This window comes from Oryctolagus cuniculus, chromosome 13, assembly GCF_964237555.1.
Source record: "Oryctolagus cuniculus chromosome 13, mOryCun1.1, whole genome shotgun sequence".
In the NCBI taxonomy this organism is placed as follows: Eukaryota; Metazoa; Chordata; class Mammalia; order Lagomorpha; family Leporidae; genus Oryctolagus; species Oryctolagus cuniculus.
In genome coordinates, this window is record NC_091444.1 from 26581779 (window position 1) to 26600815 (window position 19037).

Sequence of the window (19037 nt, forward strand, 5' to 3'; positions counted from 1 at the left end):
TAAAATTTTTAAAAGACAGTATCCAAAAAAAAAAAATAAATTAGGCTACTTTTTAGCAACATAGGCTTGAGAACTTATAAAGTGTGTTTGCATCTTTTTAAACTTCAAAGGATAAAAACTCAAGCATATTTTTGGTTTATATATTTAGAGGACAAAGAATTCTGATGACTCTTGTGGAATGATCTAATTTTGCCTCTACATTTTAGCCTCATATGTATACATAATCAGGACATGCTAACTGAAGATTGTTTTTTCTAGGATACTCAAGTTTGATTTTGGATTCCACTGGCTCTACTTTATTTGCTAATTGCACAGATGACAACATCTACATGTTCAATATGACTGGATTAAAGACTTCTCCGGGTAAGATATTAATCATTCAGATTCTCTTACTGGAAAACTAACATGGGCTCTTTTGTTAATGATAATTTAATGTTTTTTTGTTTTTTCTTAAACTAGATAATTAAGCCACCTGAAGACTTTGGCATCTTTGCTTGGTTCCCTGGTATTTTCATAGGTGTACTTTCTTTGTGATACCTTCGGAAGTAAACAAAACTCTGCTCTATATGGGACTTATTTATAGTGAATCTGTTGTCCTGAAATGATGCCTTTTGGCCTATATTTAAATTATCTTAATTTTTTATTTACTAAGCTGTGGGATTGAGAACTGTTCTCAGCTTTTGTCCTCTTTTGAGAACTGTTAGTTAAAAGCAGAAGGCTGAATTTTGCAGACCCCTAAAATAGTTCCAAATTCATCTTCTTCCCTCTCTCAAGAATATAAAAATAGAACCTGACACTTAGAACTAATAAAACCCGAGTTTCTGAAGCATTTTTAAGGAGGGTTATTTGAGTTATATTTTTAAGAACATCTTCAATTACTTAAGCAAGCAAAATATTATAGCTTGATTCTTTTGCAGTCAAAAACACTTTGAATTCCATAACCAGTCCCCAGAGCCACTTAGTTCCCTCTAAAATATGATGCACTGATAAATAAGAAATCTCAAAATAGTACAGAACCTAGGTTATTTTAGTTACGATTTTACAGAACTTTCCAGAGATTTCCCTAAGCAATCTTATCAGGTCTTATCTGTGGCAGCATCACAGTTGACATTTCCGATGCTTTGGATTAGGTCTAGTGTTCTCTAAACAAGAGCAAGAATATTTAGAAAAGTCAAAAGGTTTTAGTAACTTATTTTGCTATTTTCCCTAATGAAATCAAAATGTGAGATCTGCTCGTTTTGTTAGTCCTAAGAAATATTTTTCCGAATTGTTCCCCATAGCTAGTGTCTAATCTTGATCATGTTTTCAGATGTGCAAGAGTGGTTTCTATATAATTTTCCTTACAGTGTGGCATTAAAGGGGCCTTGAGTTTAGTTTGTCCCTATGGAAATAAACATTCCTAACACTTTAGTAACCTTTTCTATGCTCCTAAAACAATTTGATTTGCTCTCACAGATTGGCAGTAGGTGGGTGAATAGGTAGACACAGATTTGTTCTTTAGAAATTTAATGACGGGGCATGGAGTGGAGGGGTTATATGTCTAAAACATCTAGTAATTACTTGTCTTTTTCAAAACTTCAGAAAAGGTCCCGGATGTGATACTTCTTATTCACCGTTTTACAGTAAATGATGTTCATAAGAGGATTTCTTTACCAGGATTTGAAACATTTCCAAGTGTGATGTACTTCATACCAATCTTTCTTAGACCAGTAGAGGGCAATAAATACTTAGAGGTTTAGTGAGAAATGCAGTCTATAATGTTCCACTCATAGTTTAGTGTTGAGGAAGATGAACAATTGCAGTTTTGGGACAATGTTCCAAATAAAGAAGACTGCTTATTTTGCAGAGGATTTTTTATGATGGCAGATATATATTATGTATGTCTGTTGATTCATACGCTGCTTTACTTTTATAGTAAAAATGTCTGATATGGAAAGTATGTAATAGGCAGGCATTTTCTTTGAAAGCTATAAATACAAAAATTTTCAGTTTTATTTTAGAAAAAGGAAGGTGTCTGTGGACTTATGGAAAGCAGAGAACCTTAGCAATTCATTCTCCTTGTTAAAAGTTGGAGTGACTTTTTTTTCCTGCCTGAATAAATCCTTAAATTCTCCAATAACAGATTTTTCTCTTATGTTTCCTGAGGCAGAGGCCTCAGGTTTTGACTTCTTAGGATAGAAAAACCTGTCAGGAGTGCATTGTGCTAGATTTTTATATAGATTATTATTACTTGCCCTTTTGCCATGGAGAGTGGGAAGTCTAAACCTGAAGCTAACCTAACATTGTGTTTTATAATTTATTTAACTAGCTATTCTATCATACAGTCTACATTAAGTGCTGGATATAAGAGCCCTCCATTTTAGTAAAGCTACTGTAACTCTTACTCAAATGGAACAAACGTTTGAGGATTTACTGTGTTCAGAGCACCATAGGTCTAGTGAGGAAAGAACAAGATGTGAAATTTACACTTAGGAAGCTTGAAATCTGAAGGGAAACAAATTTAATATATCAGTCCAATAGAAAATACCTACCTAGGGTAGCAAGAAAGGGTTTAATTTTTGTTTTATAAACAGATTGAACAGTGCGTGCATTCTTTTTCTTTAAGTATTTTTTCATCACTTAGTATAGTCATATCAAGCATGTAGGTTGAGTTTATAACACTGGGTATAATATAAAGCTGCTTTCTATTATTTTTGCCAGTATCCATTTATTTCCCTTGTTGAGTAAAATTTGACCATCTGCTTCAATGGTTAATATAGTGATAAAACTTTTTAGAATATATATACTATAAATAATGTACTTGTTTGAACACTAGGAATAAAAGAACCAGATAACTTTTTTATCCTCTTGCAGTGGCTGTTTTCAATGGACACCAAAACTCTACCTTTTATGTAAAATCCAGTCTCAGTCCAGATGACCAGTTTCTACTCAGTGGCTCCAGTGATGAAGCTGCCTACATCTGGAAGGTAAGTTGCCAGACTCCCCCTACAAATGCAAAACTGAAGTGTTCTTGGAAACATTTCTGCTGTCTGATACAAGGTACTTTTAATGTAAAATATGTACTATTAGCTTCTTCCACATCAGATGTAGGGATTGCTACTTGATAGCTGAAACGTCACTCTCTCAGAGACTGTATGATACTTTCATTTTCATGGCCAAGGTGTATCCCAAATTGATAATCCATATTCTCTGTTCTACATGTTACCAGGAAAATAATTGTAACTCTTAAAGTGACAACTCTGAACTAAGAAATATAAAGCTTTCAGTTTGAAGCCCTAGGGAGAAAATGTCCTGGGGGAAATATTTAAAAAAACGAAAGTGGTTTCTATATACGTAGAGTTGCAAAAATGCAACATGACCTTATTAAAAGCTTTCTTTCAGTGACAATATCCTAAATGATCACAAGGTGGAGATATTGTTCTAGCCTAGATGCTTTTATGTTGGGCCTGCCTGTTAACAGTGCTTGTCACTAGCACTAATGCTTCTGAGTTCTATACTAAATTTTGAATTTCAAATTGGTCTTATGCTTCTTATTTTGCTAATTTTTCGCTTTTCCTTTATCTTTCCCTCATTATCATACCTACATTCCATTCTTTACTTTAGCTTCCAACTTAACTAGAGAATTTTATTCCTATTACAAGTCTTTATCTTTTGAAATTTCTTGTTCTTTGAAACAATTTGAATTTCAGACATACCAAAAAGCATAATAGGGGATTGTGTAGAAAATACATATGTACTGGTAATTCTATAAAATCAAGTTACATCAGTTTTTAAAATTGTACATATGCATAATTACATATATATTTTGTGCACACACAAGGGTAGTTCAGAATGTTCATGGAAAATGCACATTATCTTTTAATTCCATTTTTCCACAAACTTCTTAAAGTACCCTCATATATATGTTGTGTATTATAAATACATACATATATGTATAGTTTTCTTCCCAATTCTTAAAATTTCTCTAGCATAAAAACCTTTTTAAAATTTTGTTTCAGGGAATGAGGGTTGAAGCTATACTTCTTCCCTTTGAAGACACTCACAAAAGATATTTGGCTGTTGTTTCTAACCCATATTCAAACATTTAGTCAGTGGCCACCATATACATGAGTGACCGTTTGAATTCCTAGGCTGGGTCACATGTCACAGCTGAATGACGTGGTTAGACATGATGTTCTCCTGCCTGTCCACACATAACTCAGTGTACAGGCCCTGATATTTGAGATCCTGGCAAGCTTACTGCTCCTAAAATTGAATTTGCCTAGTGAGGTTGCTCAGTTTTTCTTTTCCATGCTAAAAGGGGGGAGGAGAGGAGTTTTAAATTATAAGCAATTTGATACAAACTGATGATCCTTGCTGTTAGATTGTCTTACAACTTTGCTGCATGTTCAAGAAATTAAAATTCTTTTAAGCATTAGAATTTTTTCTGTGCTACCAAGTCCATGGGCATAAGAAAACAAGTGAAAGAAGGAAGGCGTGTATCTTAGGACAGGAAAGAATGGCCTTTTAATTCTTATTACAACTTCACTAGGGGGAGATGTAATAAATTTACATTCTCAGGTGCCAAGGCCCAATATTAAAAATACAAAGATTTAATATGCTTTTTAATTTCCTACCCATTGTCCCACACCCCACCCCCTTTTCCCTGGTTTGTTTCTAATGTAGCCAATGAATAGTACTGAAGTGGCTATAAATAAACTGATTTGGCACAGTCATTCTACCGCTGACTGGCGAAACACTGAGCCTGACACTTTAGGAAGTGTAAATGATCTCATGGCAAAAATAAAGATTAGATTTGGTTTCCAACTGGGCACAGTAAGAGGTTTTGTGAGGAAAAGTGCTGATCGTTTCTACATGTTTAAGTCTTTTTTTTTTTTTTGAGGTCTGTACATTAAGAGTCATTTACCTCTAGAGCTACCTTCATAGCTGTAACTTTGGGATTTCTTATGCCATGAGGTTTTTGTTCTATAAAAAGTAGAATATGTGAAAAAAGGACAGTTTTTCCTCTCCATCCTCCTAGTACATGGATGTCAGTTCCTGGGACTTCATAGTCTCCTTCCGTCTTAAGGAAAGGCGGGCTTTAAAGATGAAATCATGTATAATAACAAAGTGGCAGTAAATGAAAACTTAACAAATGAAAACAAAAGATTTAAAGTCCACCTGATTTTTATTAGAGGAAATTAATCTTTGAAGGAGTCGTGAAGTGCTATACCATAGGTTAGTCCTAAACTATCAAAGTGCCCATGAGTAAAATTCATAAAAACTTACTAGATAGGTTTTTCATGCCAACCTACAATTTTCTTCCCCCACTTTTTTCTTATTGATATAGAATTCATGTAACATCAGATTCGCCAGCCTACTCATTTTAAAACAGACAATTCAGACGTTTTTAGTATAATCAAGTATAATCATCAAGTGCAGCAATCACCACTCTGATTCCAACATTTATCACACAAGAAAAAAACCTCGTTCCCTTTAACAGTGACTCTCCATTCTCTTGCCCTCAACAACTGCTAACCTACATTCTATCTCTGATCTTGCCTGTTGCAGACATTTCATATAAATGGAATCATAAAATATGTGGCATTTTGTCTCTGACCTCTTTTGCTTAGCATAATGTTACCAAGTTTTACCCATGTTACAGAGTTATCAGTACTTCATTCCTTTTTATGGTTGAATAATATTCCATTGTGTAGATGGGTCACATTTTATGTATCTGTTCATCAGTTGGTGGACATTTTAATTGTTTCCACTTTTTGAATTGATAAATAAAAGTGCTGTGAGCATTTGTATATAAGTTTTTTGTATGGACATGTTTTCAGTTTTCGTGGGGACATATAGCTAACAGTACTATTGCTAGGCTGTATAGTAATTAATTCTGTGTAACTTTTTTAGGAGCCTTCTCTGTCACTTTTAAGGCTGAGTAAATTGCCCAGCTGGTAATATTCAATCAACAATTGGCTTTCATTATTATTATTAATAACTTATCAAATTATAAAAAAATTTTCCAAGTGTTTCTTTTTTCTCTAAAATCCCTATGGATTAATTGTTCATAGATTGTGTTGATGGACATATGATTTTTCTTGAAACATTTTATTTATTTATTTTTAAATGTATTTGAAAAGCAGAGTTACAGAGAGAGAGAAGGAGGGAGAGACAGAGATTGTCTACCCACTGGTTTACTCCCCAAACGGCCACAACAGCCAGAGCTGGGCAAGTCCAAACCCAGGAACCAGGAGCTTCTTCTGGGTCTCCCACATTGGTACAGTGGCCCAGGACTTGGGCCATTTTCTACTACTTTCCCTAGAGCATAAGCAGGGAGCTTAATCGTTTTGGGAGGTAGTACTTCTTGTACTTCTTTCTTTTTTCTTTTTTTTTTTTTTTTTTTTTTTTTGACAGGCAGAGTGGACAGTGAGAGAGAGGGACAGAGAGAAAGGTCTTCCTTTGCCGTTGGTTCACCCTCCAATGGCCGCCTTGGTCGGCGCGATGCAGCCGGTGCACCGCGCTGATCCGATGGCAGGAGCCAGGTATTTATCCTGGTCTCCCATGGGGTGCAGGGCCCAAGGACTTGGGCCATCCTCCACTGCCTTCCCTGGCTACAGCAGAGAGCTGGCCTGGAAGAGGGGCAACCGGGACAGAATCCAGCACCCCGACTGGGACTAGAACCCGGTGTGCCGGCGCCGCAAGGTGGAGGATTAGCCTAGTGAGCTGCGGCGCTGGCTGAGGTTGTACTTCTTACTGTGCTGATTCCTGCAAAGGGGATTGACATCTCTAGGGTGACTCAGCTGTACAACGCTGTGAAATGCATTTTACTGGTGTCATGTGGTGATGGGAAAGGCACATTCTTAGTCATATGTACAGGACAGCATGATGTGACCCTTCTTTATGAATTAAACTGTATTAAAATATCGTAAGACTTAACTTGAAAATTAAAAATTTTTAAGCAAATTAATTTAAAAAAATGTTCCACAAAATATTGAGCTGGCGCCACGGCTCACTAGGCTAATCCTCTGCCTGTGGCGCCATCACACCGGATTCTGTCCCGGTTGCCCCCTTCCAGGCCAGCTCTCTGCTGTGGCCAGGGAAGGCAGTGGAGAATGGCCCCAAGTGCTTGGGCCCTTCACCCCATGGGAGACCAGGATAAGTAACTGGCTCCTGCCTTTGGATCAGCGCGGTGTGCTGGCCGCAGCACGGCAGCCATTGAGAGGGTGAACCAACAGAAAGGAAGACCTTTCTCTCTGTCTCTCTCTCTCTCACTGACCACGCTGCCTGTAAAAAAAAAAAAATATATATATATATATATGTATGTATACATATATACATACACACCAGTGAAGTACCTGGTAAAATGAAGTGTTTGCCCCTTCAAAATGAAGATTGTCCAGCTCAAAGTGTCTTAAGTGTCTTGTCCTAAATGAGCAGGTAACATGTTTCGGGTACCTTCAGCATTCACAGTTAAGTATTTCTGAAAGTGATTGATGAGAAGATCTGAAAATGTGTAGGCTATATAAAAATATATAAAAACAGGACTAAATTGTCCACTTGAAGTATACTACCTAGCAATTGAGATTCATCCTTCCAGAAGGAAAGTTACCAGCTAAGGGCTAAGGGAAAAATAACAGTCTTGAATTTTAGTAGAGATATAACTAAGTAGTCTTGATTTGAAATAAAAACTTTCCTGGTATCTAAGTTCATATTAAGAACATATCTTGTCTATTTTAATTGTTGTCTCAGTTTTGTTAACAGAAATTCTTCATTATCCATTGGAAATTCTTTTTTCTGAACTGTAACCACAGGTGGTAAGGGCCTTAGGTAACAACCTTGAAGCTCTCTAAGGCATATTAGGGAGATTCAAAGCCTATATCTGGGAGACCTTACACTGCTATGCTGATTTGTTTCTTTTTGTTTGGGCTAGGTCTCCACACCATGGCATCCTCCTACTGTACTCCTAGGTCATTTTCAAGAGGTCACATCTGTATGCTGGTGTCCATCCGACTTCACAAAGGTGTGTAAACATGTCTGTGTCACTAAAAAATAGATCACTGGAGCCAGCCTGCAACACTGGCATCCCATTTGATGCCCATCCCATTTGAGTCCCAGGTGCTTCACTGCCCATCCAGCTCCCTGCTAATGTGCCTGGGAAAGCAGCAAAGGATGGCCCAAATCCCTCGTCCCCGGCACTCACATGGGAGATCCACAGGAAGCTTATGGTTCCTGGCTTCTGTCAGACCTAGCCCTAGCTGTTGTGGCCATTTGGAAAGTGAACCAGAGATTGGAAGATCTCTTTCTCCCTCCCTGAGCCTTTCAAACAAATAAAAATAAATCTTTTTTTAAAAGTAGATCACCAATTTGCAGATTTTCCTCACATTTGCCTAGAGGGTGATAGATTTTAATATTTAAATGGAAATGTGAAAGGTCTAGAGGTCATCCAGAAACCATATCAACATTACTCATATAGTCTGCTTTTCTGTACCTGTTGAGGAGCTTATCAACTGAGGAATAAGGATGAGTTCCTGGTTCACTGGGGTTGTTGCTTTCTTAAGTATAGAGTTACATTTTTTACTTAACTAAAATTTCATCTTAAAATCTAAGATGAGAACTAGTCTTTCACATTCTTTTTTTTTTTTTTTTTTTTTTTTAAGATTTATTATTTTAAAGGCAGAGTTATAGAGAAGCAGAGGTAGGGAGAGAGAGAAAGATCTTCCACCTGCTGGTTCACTCCCCAGATGGCTGCAATGGCCAGAGCTGGGCTGATCCGAAGCCAGGAGCTTCCTCCAGGTGTCCAGTGCAGGTGCAGGGGCCCAAACTCTTGGGCCATCTTCTACTGCTTTCCCAGGCCGTAGCTGAGAACTGAATCAGAAGTGGAGCAGCCAGGACTTGAACTGGCACCCATAAGGGACGCCGGCACTTATAGGTGTGGTTTTACCTATTCACCACAGCTCCAGCCCCCTAGTCTTTCACTTTCTACATACTATCCAAAATGAGATGTTATAAATAACATCTTAGCTGTTCTTCACAGTCCAGTTTGGGTTTTCACAAATAATGATTATTGTGAAGTGTTGTTTCTTTTTTTGTTTTGTTTTGTTTTGTTTTTGACAGATAGAGTTAGACAGTGAGAGAGAGACAGAAAGATCTTCCTTCCGTTGGTTCACCCCCCTTAAATGGCCGCCACAGCCAGAGCTATGCCGATCTAAAGCCAGGAGCCAGGTGCTTCCTCCTGGTCTCCCATGTGGGTGCAGGGCCCAAGCACTTGGGCCATCCTCCACTGCCTTCCTGAGCCACAGCAGAGAGCTGGACTGGAAGAGGAACAATCGGGACTAGAACCCAGCGCCCATATGGATGGTGGCGCTGCAGGTGGAGGATTAACCAAGTGAGCCACGGTGCTGGCCCTGGTTTTGTATTTTTTTTTTTTTTAAGGTTTATATTTTGTTTATTTTAAAGGCAGATAGAGAGATCTGTCCTGCTTCACTGCCAAGACGACTGCAATGGCTGAGGCTCCAACAGGTTTCCCACATGAATGGCCTGGGGCCCAAGTACTTGCCATCTTCCACTGTCTCCCAGGCACATTACCAGGCACCTGAATCAGAAGCAGAGCATCTGGGACTTAAACTGATGCTCCAGTATGGAATGCTGGCGTCTTAAGCAGCGGCTTATCCCGGTGCAGCACAGCACTGGCCCAGAAGTCTTTTATATGTTGGGTTATCTGTAGCCAAACTGCAAAAAGAAGTAGGTCTGGAATGTTTTAGACATTCTAGATAAAGAAAATATGCCCACTTTTAAATTTTTAAATAGTGAAAATAGAAAAAGAAACAGAAAAACTTACAATATTGAAAGGCCAGAAGCAAACAACTCTGTGTATATATAGGATTTCATATAATAGTAGCCCAAGTTCTAACTGGTGTCCCAATCCCCATTGCCTCAAATCTTTGGGTTGTTCTTTTTTACAAGAAATCTCACTTCTGTGGAGGTCTCCCTTTCATGCACAATGTTTTGAGATTTGTTATCTATTGTTCCCATCTGTTTCTTATTTATTTGTTATTATCCTGTAGAAACTATTCATGGTATCCCTGCTAGCTTTCCAGTACTACTATGGATTTCTCTTTCTTTTCTTTTCTTTTTATTTATTTATTTATTTACTTATTTATTTATTTGAAAGACAGAGTTACAGAGAGGCAGAGGCAGAGAGAGGAAGGACTTCACAGGTTCACTCCCCAGTTAGCCGCCACACCAGAGCTGCACCCATCCAAAGGCAGGAGCCGGCAGCTTCTTCCAGGTCCCCCATGTGGGTGCAAGGGCCCAAGTACTTGGGCCATCTTCTGCTTTCCCAGGCCGGAGCAGAGAGCTGGATTGGAAAAGGAGCAGCTGGAACATGAACCAGCGCCCATATGGGATAGCAGCATTGCAGGCAGCAGCTTCACCCACTTGGCCACAGCACCAGCTCCTCTTTATTTTCATACCCCTGTTACCATTTCTGTGGTGAGCCTCATGGCAGACCTTCCCTTTTTTTTTTTTTTTTTTAATTATTACCTTAATCATCTATAATTACATCCTAACGGCATTATCCCACTGAGATTCCATGTAACTTCCAGTGAAATTTCTGCTTTTAAGGTAGAATATTGCATCTTCATGGAACTTTCTAAGATGAATGGTTTTTGAATATTCACTGTTGACTTTTTTCAGTCCTCAGGTATTACCCCATTTTCTATGAAAAAAAAAAAACTCAAAGTAAATGGCAGAGCTGTTTACCCACACTAATCTAAGTCCTTTGTAAATAATTTTGTCCCAAGCCTAGGATTAGGGAGGTAGAGCATGGTTGGTTGGTTTGTTTATTTTTTTAAAAAATGTTTTGACTTTTGGAATAAGAGAAACTAAGGTTTGAATTCTAGCTCTGCCACTTAATTGTGGTGACTTTGAGCAAATAACTTTGTTCCTGGTTTCCAAATGAGATTATTTGATATTGTAGGAATAAAATAGTAGAAAAAATAGGAACTGCCAGATGCAGTACAGGTGCTCTGTTAGTAACTACTGTTAATAGACTATCTAGTGACTCTGAGATTCCAAGCGTTTCTTGCTTAGCAGTTAATATGTGTATCTTCCTTTGGCCTCCCAGTAAGGAAAGGAAAAAGCTGCCAGTCTCTTGGGGACCAAGACTTAAGAGAATGTGTGTTCTTTTTTTCTCTCTCTTTAGTGACTGAAATAGAGAAACTATATAAACAAATGCTGGGGAACAACTCTGGTACCAGTGGCCATTTGCCACAAGCTCGTCAAGCTGGACTTTCTCTGCCATAAAAGGCTTGGGACCAAGATCAGGAATAGCCAGATCTTTTTAAAGGGGCAAAGGTTATTTTTAACTTCTTTCAGCCTAGTGAACTTGTTTTCCAAGATTGCTCCTTTACCTATCTGAAAAAGAATCTCAAAGGAACAGTTTGATTCTACTTGTCATGGCTTACTGAAGTCATGAGCTAAGTACAATCTTGGAAATGATCCTATTACTTTAACAGTAAATCAGAACATGCAGCAATCAGAAGATGCAGAAACAGAATATTGGTAATACACATTAATTTACCATTTAGCAGAAAGAATAAAAAGGATATAACTTGATATTTCATTCTTACATAGAATGATAAAGACTTGCCCAGCTCCTTGAGAGAACAAAATGAAATGAGTCTGGTTTTATAGTAGAGCTTTAAGTTAAGTAAGAAATAACTGGTAACAAACAACATAGTGGCAGAATGTTTATAAAGACAAAAACTAGAGAATATCAACTTCTTTGGAAATTTGGGAAAATTCCTGTAAACAAGGAATGAATTTATATGATCTTTCAGATATCACTGTATATATCAGACAAAATAATTTTCCAGTCATGAGTCCTTAGGATACATCTGTTTCTTACTTTGTTGTGAATATTTGATCGCAAGTTTTAAACTTTCTTCCTGGTTCTCCTTTTTAGATTGCTACCTGCTCTGATGACAATACACTCAAAATTTGGCGCTTAAATAGAGGCTTAGAGGAGAAACCAGGAGGGGATAAACTTTCCATAGTAGGTTGGGCCTCTCAGAAGAAAAAAGAGACAAGAGCTGGACTAGGTAAGGATATCATGAATTTTCTGTTTTTTTATGGTTTAACTAGTGGTAAGCTAGATTTGATCTTGTTTTGTTGTGTTTTTAAAGAAAAGTACTATTTTCTTAGCATTGTTTTCAGTAAATGTTTTATGAGCACTACTAGGTTTATCATCTACACAAAGCGCTGGAATACAGTAGTAGATTTATTCAACAAATATTTATTGGATACCTGCTATCTGCTGGGCATCATTCTTAGTGGCTAAGGATTCAACAATGAACAGAAGAATCAAAAATCTCAAAGATGTAAATAGCATGAGAGGGGATAAGCAAGATAAAGAATAAAAATGTACTGTGTCAAATCAAAGTAATTGCTTAGAAAAAGAAAACAAGAAAGGAAGAACAGGGCTGGCATTCTGGTGTGGCAGATTAAAGCCTCTGCCTAGGATACTGACATCCCATATGAGTGCCAGTTTAAGACTGGCCTGCTGCACTTCCCAGTGTAGCTCCCTACTAACACACCTGGGAAAGCAGCAGAGGGTGGCTGCTGCACCCACAAGATCCGGAGGAAGCTGCTGGCTCTGGCTTCGATCTGATCCAGCCCCAGCCATCATGGCCATTTGGGAAGTTAACCAGTGGATGGAAGATTAATCTCTCTCTGTGTCCCTCCTCTTTCTGTAACACTGCCTTTCAAATAAATTAGGGGGGAAAAAAGCAGAAGCCTAAAATCTGACCTTTAGGTCTGGCATTGGTGGAGGGTTTGGAAACCTTGATGAGAATGTGAAGCGGTAGTGGCCGATGGGTGTCTTTCAGGATGAAGGGAGAAAAAAACTTGGCGATTGCAAGCATAGACAGCTCTTTCAAAGAAATTTGCTAGAATGGGTAGCTGGAGGAGTTGAAGTTTGGTGGGTGTTTTATTCTAGTATTAAGAAAGAAAAACTAGCATTTTTTTATGTGATTGGAAAGATCTCATATGGAGGAGGAGTACTGATGCAAGGAAATGTGCTGGAGCAATGTCCTCGAGGAAACATGAGAGTATACTGTAACACAGAAGTAGAAGAGTATGCCATTGCAAGGAAGGTGGATAACGAGAGAGAAGGCAGAACAGAAGTATGTGGGCACAATGGAAGTAAGTGGAGAGATAGGATGGTCAAAACTTATGAAAGCTTTCTTCTGATCTGATGGCTTTATTTTGTCAGTGAAATACAAATCAAAATGATCAACTAAGAATAAGGATTAGGGGGGAGAATAAAGATTTGGGGGATTTGAGAAGGCACAAGAGTCTAAAATGATCACTGACAGAATAGAAGAGTAAATAGACCAGGAAATTAGCATTATTGGGCATGAAGAGTCAGCTTGAGGCCAGCAGTCTATTCATTGAAAGTGAGTACTCAATGTGGTTCAGCAAGTCAGGTTTTGAGGAAGAACATAGAGGTTAAAGATGAATGCAAGAGAATGATTACAGTGACTGATGCTGAGATTTAATCTGGCTACAGAGGGTGGTGAGGATGTGGTCGGGAACGGTGTAAAAAAGGTGTTATCAATGGATTGAGGGCTCCTGAAGAGGAAGGATTGTTGGAGTAGAAGGTGAGACAGCAGTATATAGACTCATTTTCTTTAAGGATTTATTCTTTCACTTTATGAGCTGCAACTAGACTTTAGGAGGGGTTGCATTGCCCTAAATTTAATTTCTAAGAAGTCTTTGATGCTGTCTTATTTATGTTTTTTTACTGTCTTAATTTTTGAAATTGTATTAGTGTTAGCAATTTAATAAATCATAATTCTACAGGATAAATAAGACAAAGAACAGTCCCCAGACCAGATCTTTTGCCCCCCATAGTTTCCCTTTCCCAGAGGTAGTATATATTTTCAAATTTCTCAGTTGATTTTTTGATTTCTGTGTCTATTTAAATAATATTGTGTGTTTCTATTTATTTTTAGCAATTTTCGGCCTTCTCTTTTCAGTGTTTTCCCATATCAAGGGTCTGAGTTCAAGTCATAGCTTTTGCTTCTAAGTCCAGCTTCCCACTAATGTACACTTGGGTGACAGCAAGTGATAGCTCAAATAGTTGTGTTCCTGCCTCCCACATAGGAAACCAGAATGAGTCCCAAACTGCTGGCTTCAGCCTCGCCCAGCCTCAGCTATTGTGAGCATTTGGAGAGTAAAAACAGCAGTTGGAGGATTTCTGTGACTATCCATCATGTCCTTCTCTGCCTTTCAAATAAGAAAACCTAATTTGGTTAACTACAATGTATGTTTTTCTTTTGTCACCTGTGCTTTCAATGTTATATCAAAGAAACCATTGCCTATCCCAAGGTCACAAAGACTAACTTGAGTTTTCTTGTAGGGGATGTTTGGTTTATGGTCTATGATGATCCATTTTCAATTTATTTTGTGTTTGATTAGATGTTGTTGCATGTGGATGGCATCGTTTTCTAAGAAGATTATTGTTTATCCCATTGAATTAAAGGACATGTTTGTTTTGATGCAAAAAAATTGAAATCAGTGCATAAGAGGAGTCTGAAATGTTCGTGGAAACTCATATATTGTGAAAGACCAATGTGGCTTTCAAAATTTTTTGCATCAAAAACAATTTGTTTTTTAATTTCATTTTTCTACAGACTTTTTAAAGTACCCTTTTATATGCTTATGTTGGAACCACATTAGCCTGGTTACTGTAGCTTTGCAGTGGGTTTTGAAATCTGGAAATTGTGTCCTTTATAGTTTTTTTTTTTTTTTTTTAAGACTGTTTTGACTATTCTGGATCTTTTTTTTACAAGCTGTAGGATGAGCGTTTCAATTTCTGCAAATTAGCCAGCTGTTTTTGTTTTTTATTTGAAAGTCAAAGTTACAGAGAAAGGGGGAGATACAGAGACAGATCCTCTATCCACTGGTTCACTCCCTAGATAGCTGCAATGGCCAGGGCTGGGCCAGGCCAAAGCCAGGAGCCAGGAGTTTCATTCTACTCTCACATGTGGGTGGCAGGGACCCAAACACTTGGGCCATCTGCTGCTTTTTCCAGGCCTTTAACAGGGAGCTGGATTGGAGGTAGAGTATCCAGGACATGAACCCATGCCCATATGGGATGCCAGCACTGCAGGTGGCAGCTTTACCCACTGTGCCACAACACCGACCCCAGCCACTTGGGATTTTGATAGGAATTGCATTGACTCTAGATCAGTTTTGGACGTATTGCCATCTTAAGTTTAAGTTTTTTGATCCGTGAACTTGGGTGGTTTTTCCTCTGCCATCTTCGCTTGTATTTTTCTCCCTCATTTTAGATGCTCTGAAATGAAAGAGTCACGAGGAAAGGGCCATCAGTCTTCCTGTCGTTTACACATAATTTTAACTAACATTTCAATTACTTTTTGAGATTTTTTTTTTCCGCCTTTGTGTGAGAGATTCCTTTTTAACATAACCATAATTAGGTTATATATACATTTTGATTTTTGGGGATTTTTTTACTGAACATGACGTCTTTAGAAACACTATAAGTTATCTTTTTTACAACAGTATTTAAAATATGTCATTGAGTAAATGTTCCACAGTTTACCTAGCTAATCTATTCATTACATGTTTTATTTCCAATATTTTGCTAAAAGTTGTTTTTTTCCCTGAATTTAACACAACAAAACAAAGTTCACATTAACACCTAAACTGAAATTTAAAGTTCAAATTATGCCTTGATTCCTCCATTCCTGGATGATGCTAGGGATTCTCTGAAGAGCACTACAACTTGACTCAGGTGCCAAAGGCTGATACCTGGGTCATTTGACCCTCTTAGGAAACTTCTAGCAACAGATTGGCTGCTGCTATCCCTATTGCCATTTTGAGAATTATGTATCTATGCTTTTCCAAGCTTCTGATTGCTTCTGCAAGCCTTCGTTGCTCTCCTGGGTTTCATTTCTTCTCTTCTGGCCTTTTTAACAAAGAACTGAAAGACTTGATGTGCCAAGGCACAGCCTCTTTCCCCTCTGCCCTACTTTTCCCAGCCAGCATCTGCTCTATCACTAGTACTATTCTTTGGCTTTGCATCACAAACACTTGTGGAACTTTTTTAAAGTTGGTGTGTCCCCAGTGATTGATTCAATACCTCTGAAAGTAAGTACCTGTGTGGTTTTTTTTTGTTGTTGTTGTTTTGTTTTTGTTTTTGACAGAGTGGACAGAGAGAGAAAGAGAAAGGTCTTCCTTTGCCGTTGGTTCACCCTCCAATGGCCACTGCGGCTGGCGCACTACGCTGATCCGATGGCAGGAGCCAGGTACTTATCCTGGTCTCCCATGGGGTGCAGGGCCCAAGCACTTGGGCCATCCTCCACTGCACTCCCTGGCCACAGCAGAGAGCTGGCCTGGAAGAGGGGCAACCAGGACAGAATCCGGCGCCCCAACCGGAACTAGAACCCGGTGTGCCAGCGCCGCAAGGCAGAGGATTAGCCTAGTGAGCCACGGCGCCGGCCAGTACCTGTGTTTTTATAAAGTTCCAGGGAAGTTGTATAGCAAGGATAGAGAACCTCTAGTGTAGGCATTATTGAATGACAGAGATCATTATTCTTACTTTAAAGAGAAAGAAGTCTTACCTCTTCCATCTCAGATGCCTGCTTCAGTCTCACAGTCAGCAGGATATTTACAGTCAGTTTTCTGTTTCCTGGAACTTCACCCTTTTAACAGTCATCAAGTTTAACTGTGTTTAGTAATTCCTTTCAAGGCACTATGGGGGACACTAGATCTGCACTAGATCTGCAGATGAGTAAATCAGCCTCACCTGCCCTCCAGACTCACAGTCTAGAAGGCAGATGCAAAAACTATGGTACATTTTAAACATTTCTCCTTGCTCTATAAACAAAGAGCTCTGGGAACTCCATGGGAAAAGAGGAAAGAAGTTTGGGAATGTGTCACAGTACAGTTAACATTGTCACTAGAGCCTTGAAACATGAGAAGAGCTTTTGCCTGACAAAGAAGGGAAAGACTTGGCAAGAAAACCACATGAACAAAAACAGAAATGTGACTGTACACAGCGTGTTTAGGAAGCAGAAAGTATCTCCTGTAACAAGACCCTAAAGCAGCAGAGCGTGCACATGATGAGTGAAAGGCCAGGTGGCAAACCTTCATAGAGAAAGAAGCTGCGAATGGATTATTAGGAAGCTCTAATTCCTGAAAGGAGCTGACTGTCAGGAAGCCTTTAGGACAGTAACCCAGTCTATGCTGTGGTGTCATCAGATCTTATATACTACTTTAGGGCAATAAGGAATTGATCTAAGTATGTAAACTAGAAAATGGCATGTCAAATTTTAAGCCAGTGTAGTGACATACTTTGCAGCTGTTAAAAAGAATGCTATACACCCATGTTAAGATTTACAGAGAAAGCCGGCGCCGTGGCTCAATAGGCTAATCCTCCACCTTGCGGCGCCGGCAAACCGGGTTCTAGTCCCGGTTGGGGCGCCGGATTCTGTCCCGGTTGCCCCTCTTCCAGGCCAGCTCTCTGCTATGGCCAGGGAGTGCAGTGGAGGATGGCCCAGGTGCTTGGGCCCTGCACCCCATGGGAGACCAGGAAAAGCACCTGGCTCCTGGCTCCTGCCAGGATCAGCGCGGTGCGCCGGCTGCAGCGGCGGCCATTGGAGGGTGAACCAGCGGCAAAAGGAAGACCTTTCTCTCTCTGTCTCTCTCTCTCACTGTCCACTCTGCCTGTCAAAAAAAAAAAAAAAAAAAAAAAAAAAAGATTTACAGAGAAAAAGATAAAAGAGCAAAATCGCAAAACATTGCGAATACATTGGAATAGGGTAATCTGTTAGTTTTGCTTTCCTTTTTAAGGTACGATAAACATATACTTTTTGTATGTGGTAATAAACACAGAAAATTGTGAAATGCACAAGAATCTGAGTGAAATGAAGGGTTATAAAGAGTTTTTACTTTTCACCCTCTTCCCCTTGTATTGCTTGAATTTCTTCACAATGAACTTTTATTACTTTATTACCTAGTTACTGATTTTAAAAAAATTAGGGGCACAACCCATTAAGTTGCCGTCTGGGACATCCACATCGTTTTTCAGAGTGTCTAGGCTCAATCCCAGCTCCCCTTCCTATTTAGCATCTTGTTAATACACACCTTCCTGGGAGGCCACAAATAATGGCTCAAGTATGTGAATCCTTACCACCCATGTGGGAGACCCAGATTGAGTTTCCAGCCCCTGGCATCAGACTATCCCAGCCACAGCTTTTAGCAGACATATGGGGAGTGAACCAGTTTCTCTGACTTTCAAATAAATGAAAAATGAAAGTAAATGAAATTTGACTGAGTTTTTCTAATCTTCAAAGTTAGCAAAAATCTTGGCTTTAACCCCCACCATCATAACATCCAGAAGGAAGAGGACATACCCCAACTTTCAGATACATCTGTTTCCTGCTGACCTTTCAAAAATACCTCCCACCCGTGCCATGGCAGTATCAGAAACTTTGGTGCCTGGTTTGTCCCTAGCCCAGCTCTTCCTTCTCCTCTTGACCTGGCCTTAGACTCAGCATATACAGTAGAACTTTCTACCCTGAGTGTACACTTGAGCCCACTTAAGTGGAACAAATGTCTGTGGTAGCAGTGCAGTGACTGTTCTTGAGAGTGCAGCAAATGAAAGCTCTTCTTTCCTTCTGAAGTAATGACAGCAGTCAAGCTGTGAAACATGGAGGAGCAGCTCTGTGGACAGGATCCTTTACTAAGTCCTTTCCATAGGGGTAGGATATGATCTTGTGTTGTGTAAGATTTTATCTTATTGGGGCTGATGCTGTGGTGCAGTAGATTAATTCTCCACTTGCGATGCTGCCATCCCATATGGGTGCCAGTTCTAGTCCCAGCTGCTCCTCTTCTGATCCAGCTCTCTGCTGTGACCTGGGAAAGCAGTGGAAGATGGCCCAAGCATCCTGGCCCCCTCCACCCATGTGGGAGACCCAGAAGAAGCTCCTGGCTCCTGGCTTCGGATCGGCCCAGCTCTGAGC

At 39.3% G+C, this 19037-nt stretch overlaps 1 protein-coding gene across 5 annotated transcripts in view; it reads left to right on the forward strand.

The window, feature by feature from the left end:
* Positions 1 to 19037, forward strand: part of DTL (denticleless E3 ubiquitin protein ligase homolog) — a 53571-nt gene that overhangs the window by 28322 nt on the left and 6212 nt on the right. For all 5 annotated transcript variants that reach the window (XM_002717528.5, XM_070055255.1, XM_008268444.4 and 2 more), the window contains 4 exons: positions 259 to 363; positions 2854 to 2966; positions 7916 to 8005; positions 11951 to 12086. In XM_002717528.5, coding sequence (XP_002717574.1) covers positions 259 to 363; positions 2854 to 2966; positions 7916 to 8005; positions 11951 to 12086 — 444 coding nt within the window. The remainder of the gene's footprint in view (positions 1 to 258; positions 364 to 2853; positions 2967 to 7915; positions 8006 to 11950; positions 12087 to 19037) is intronic.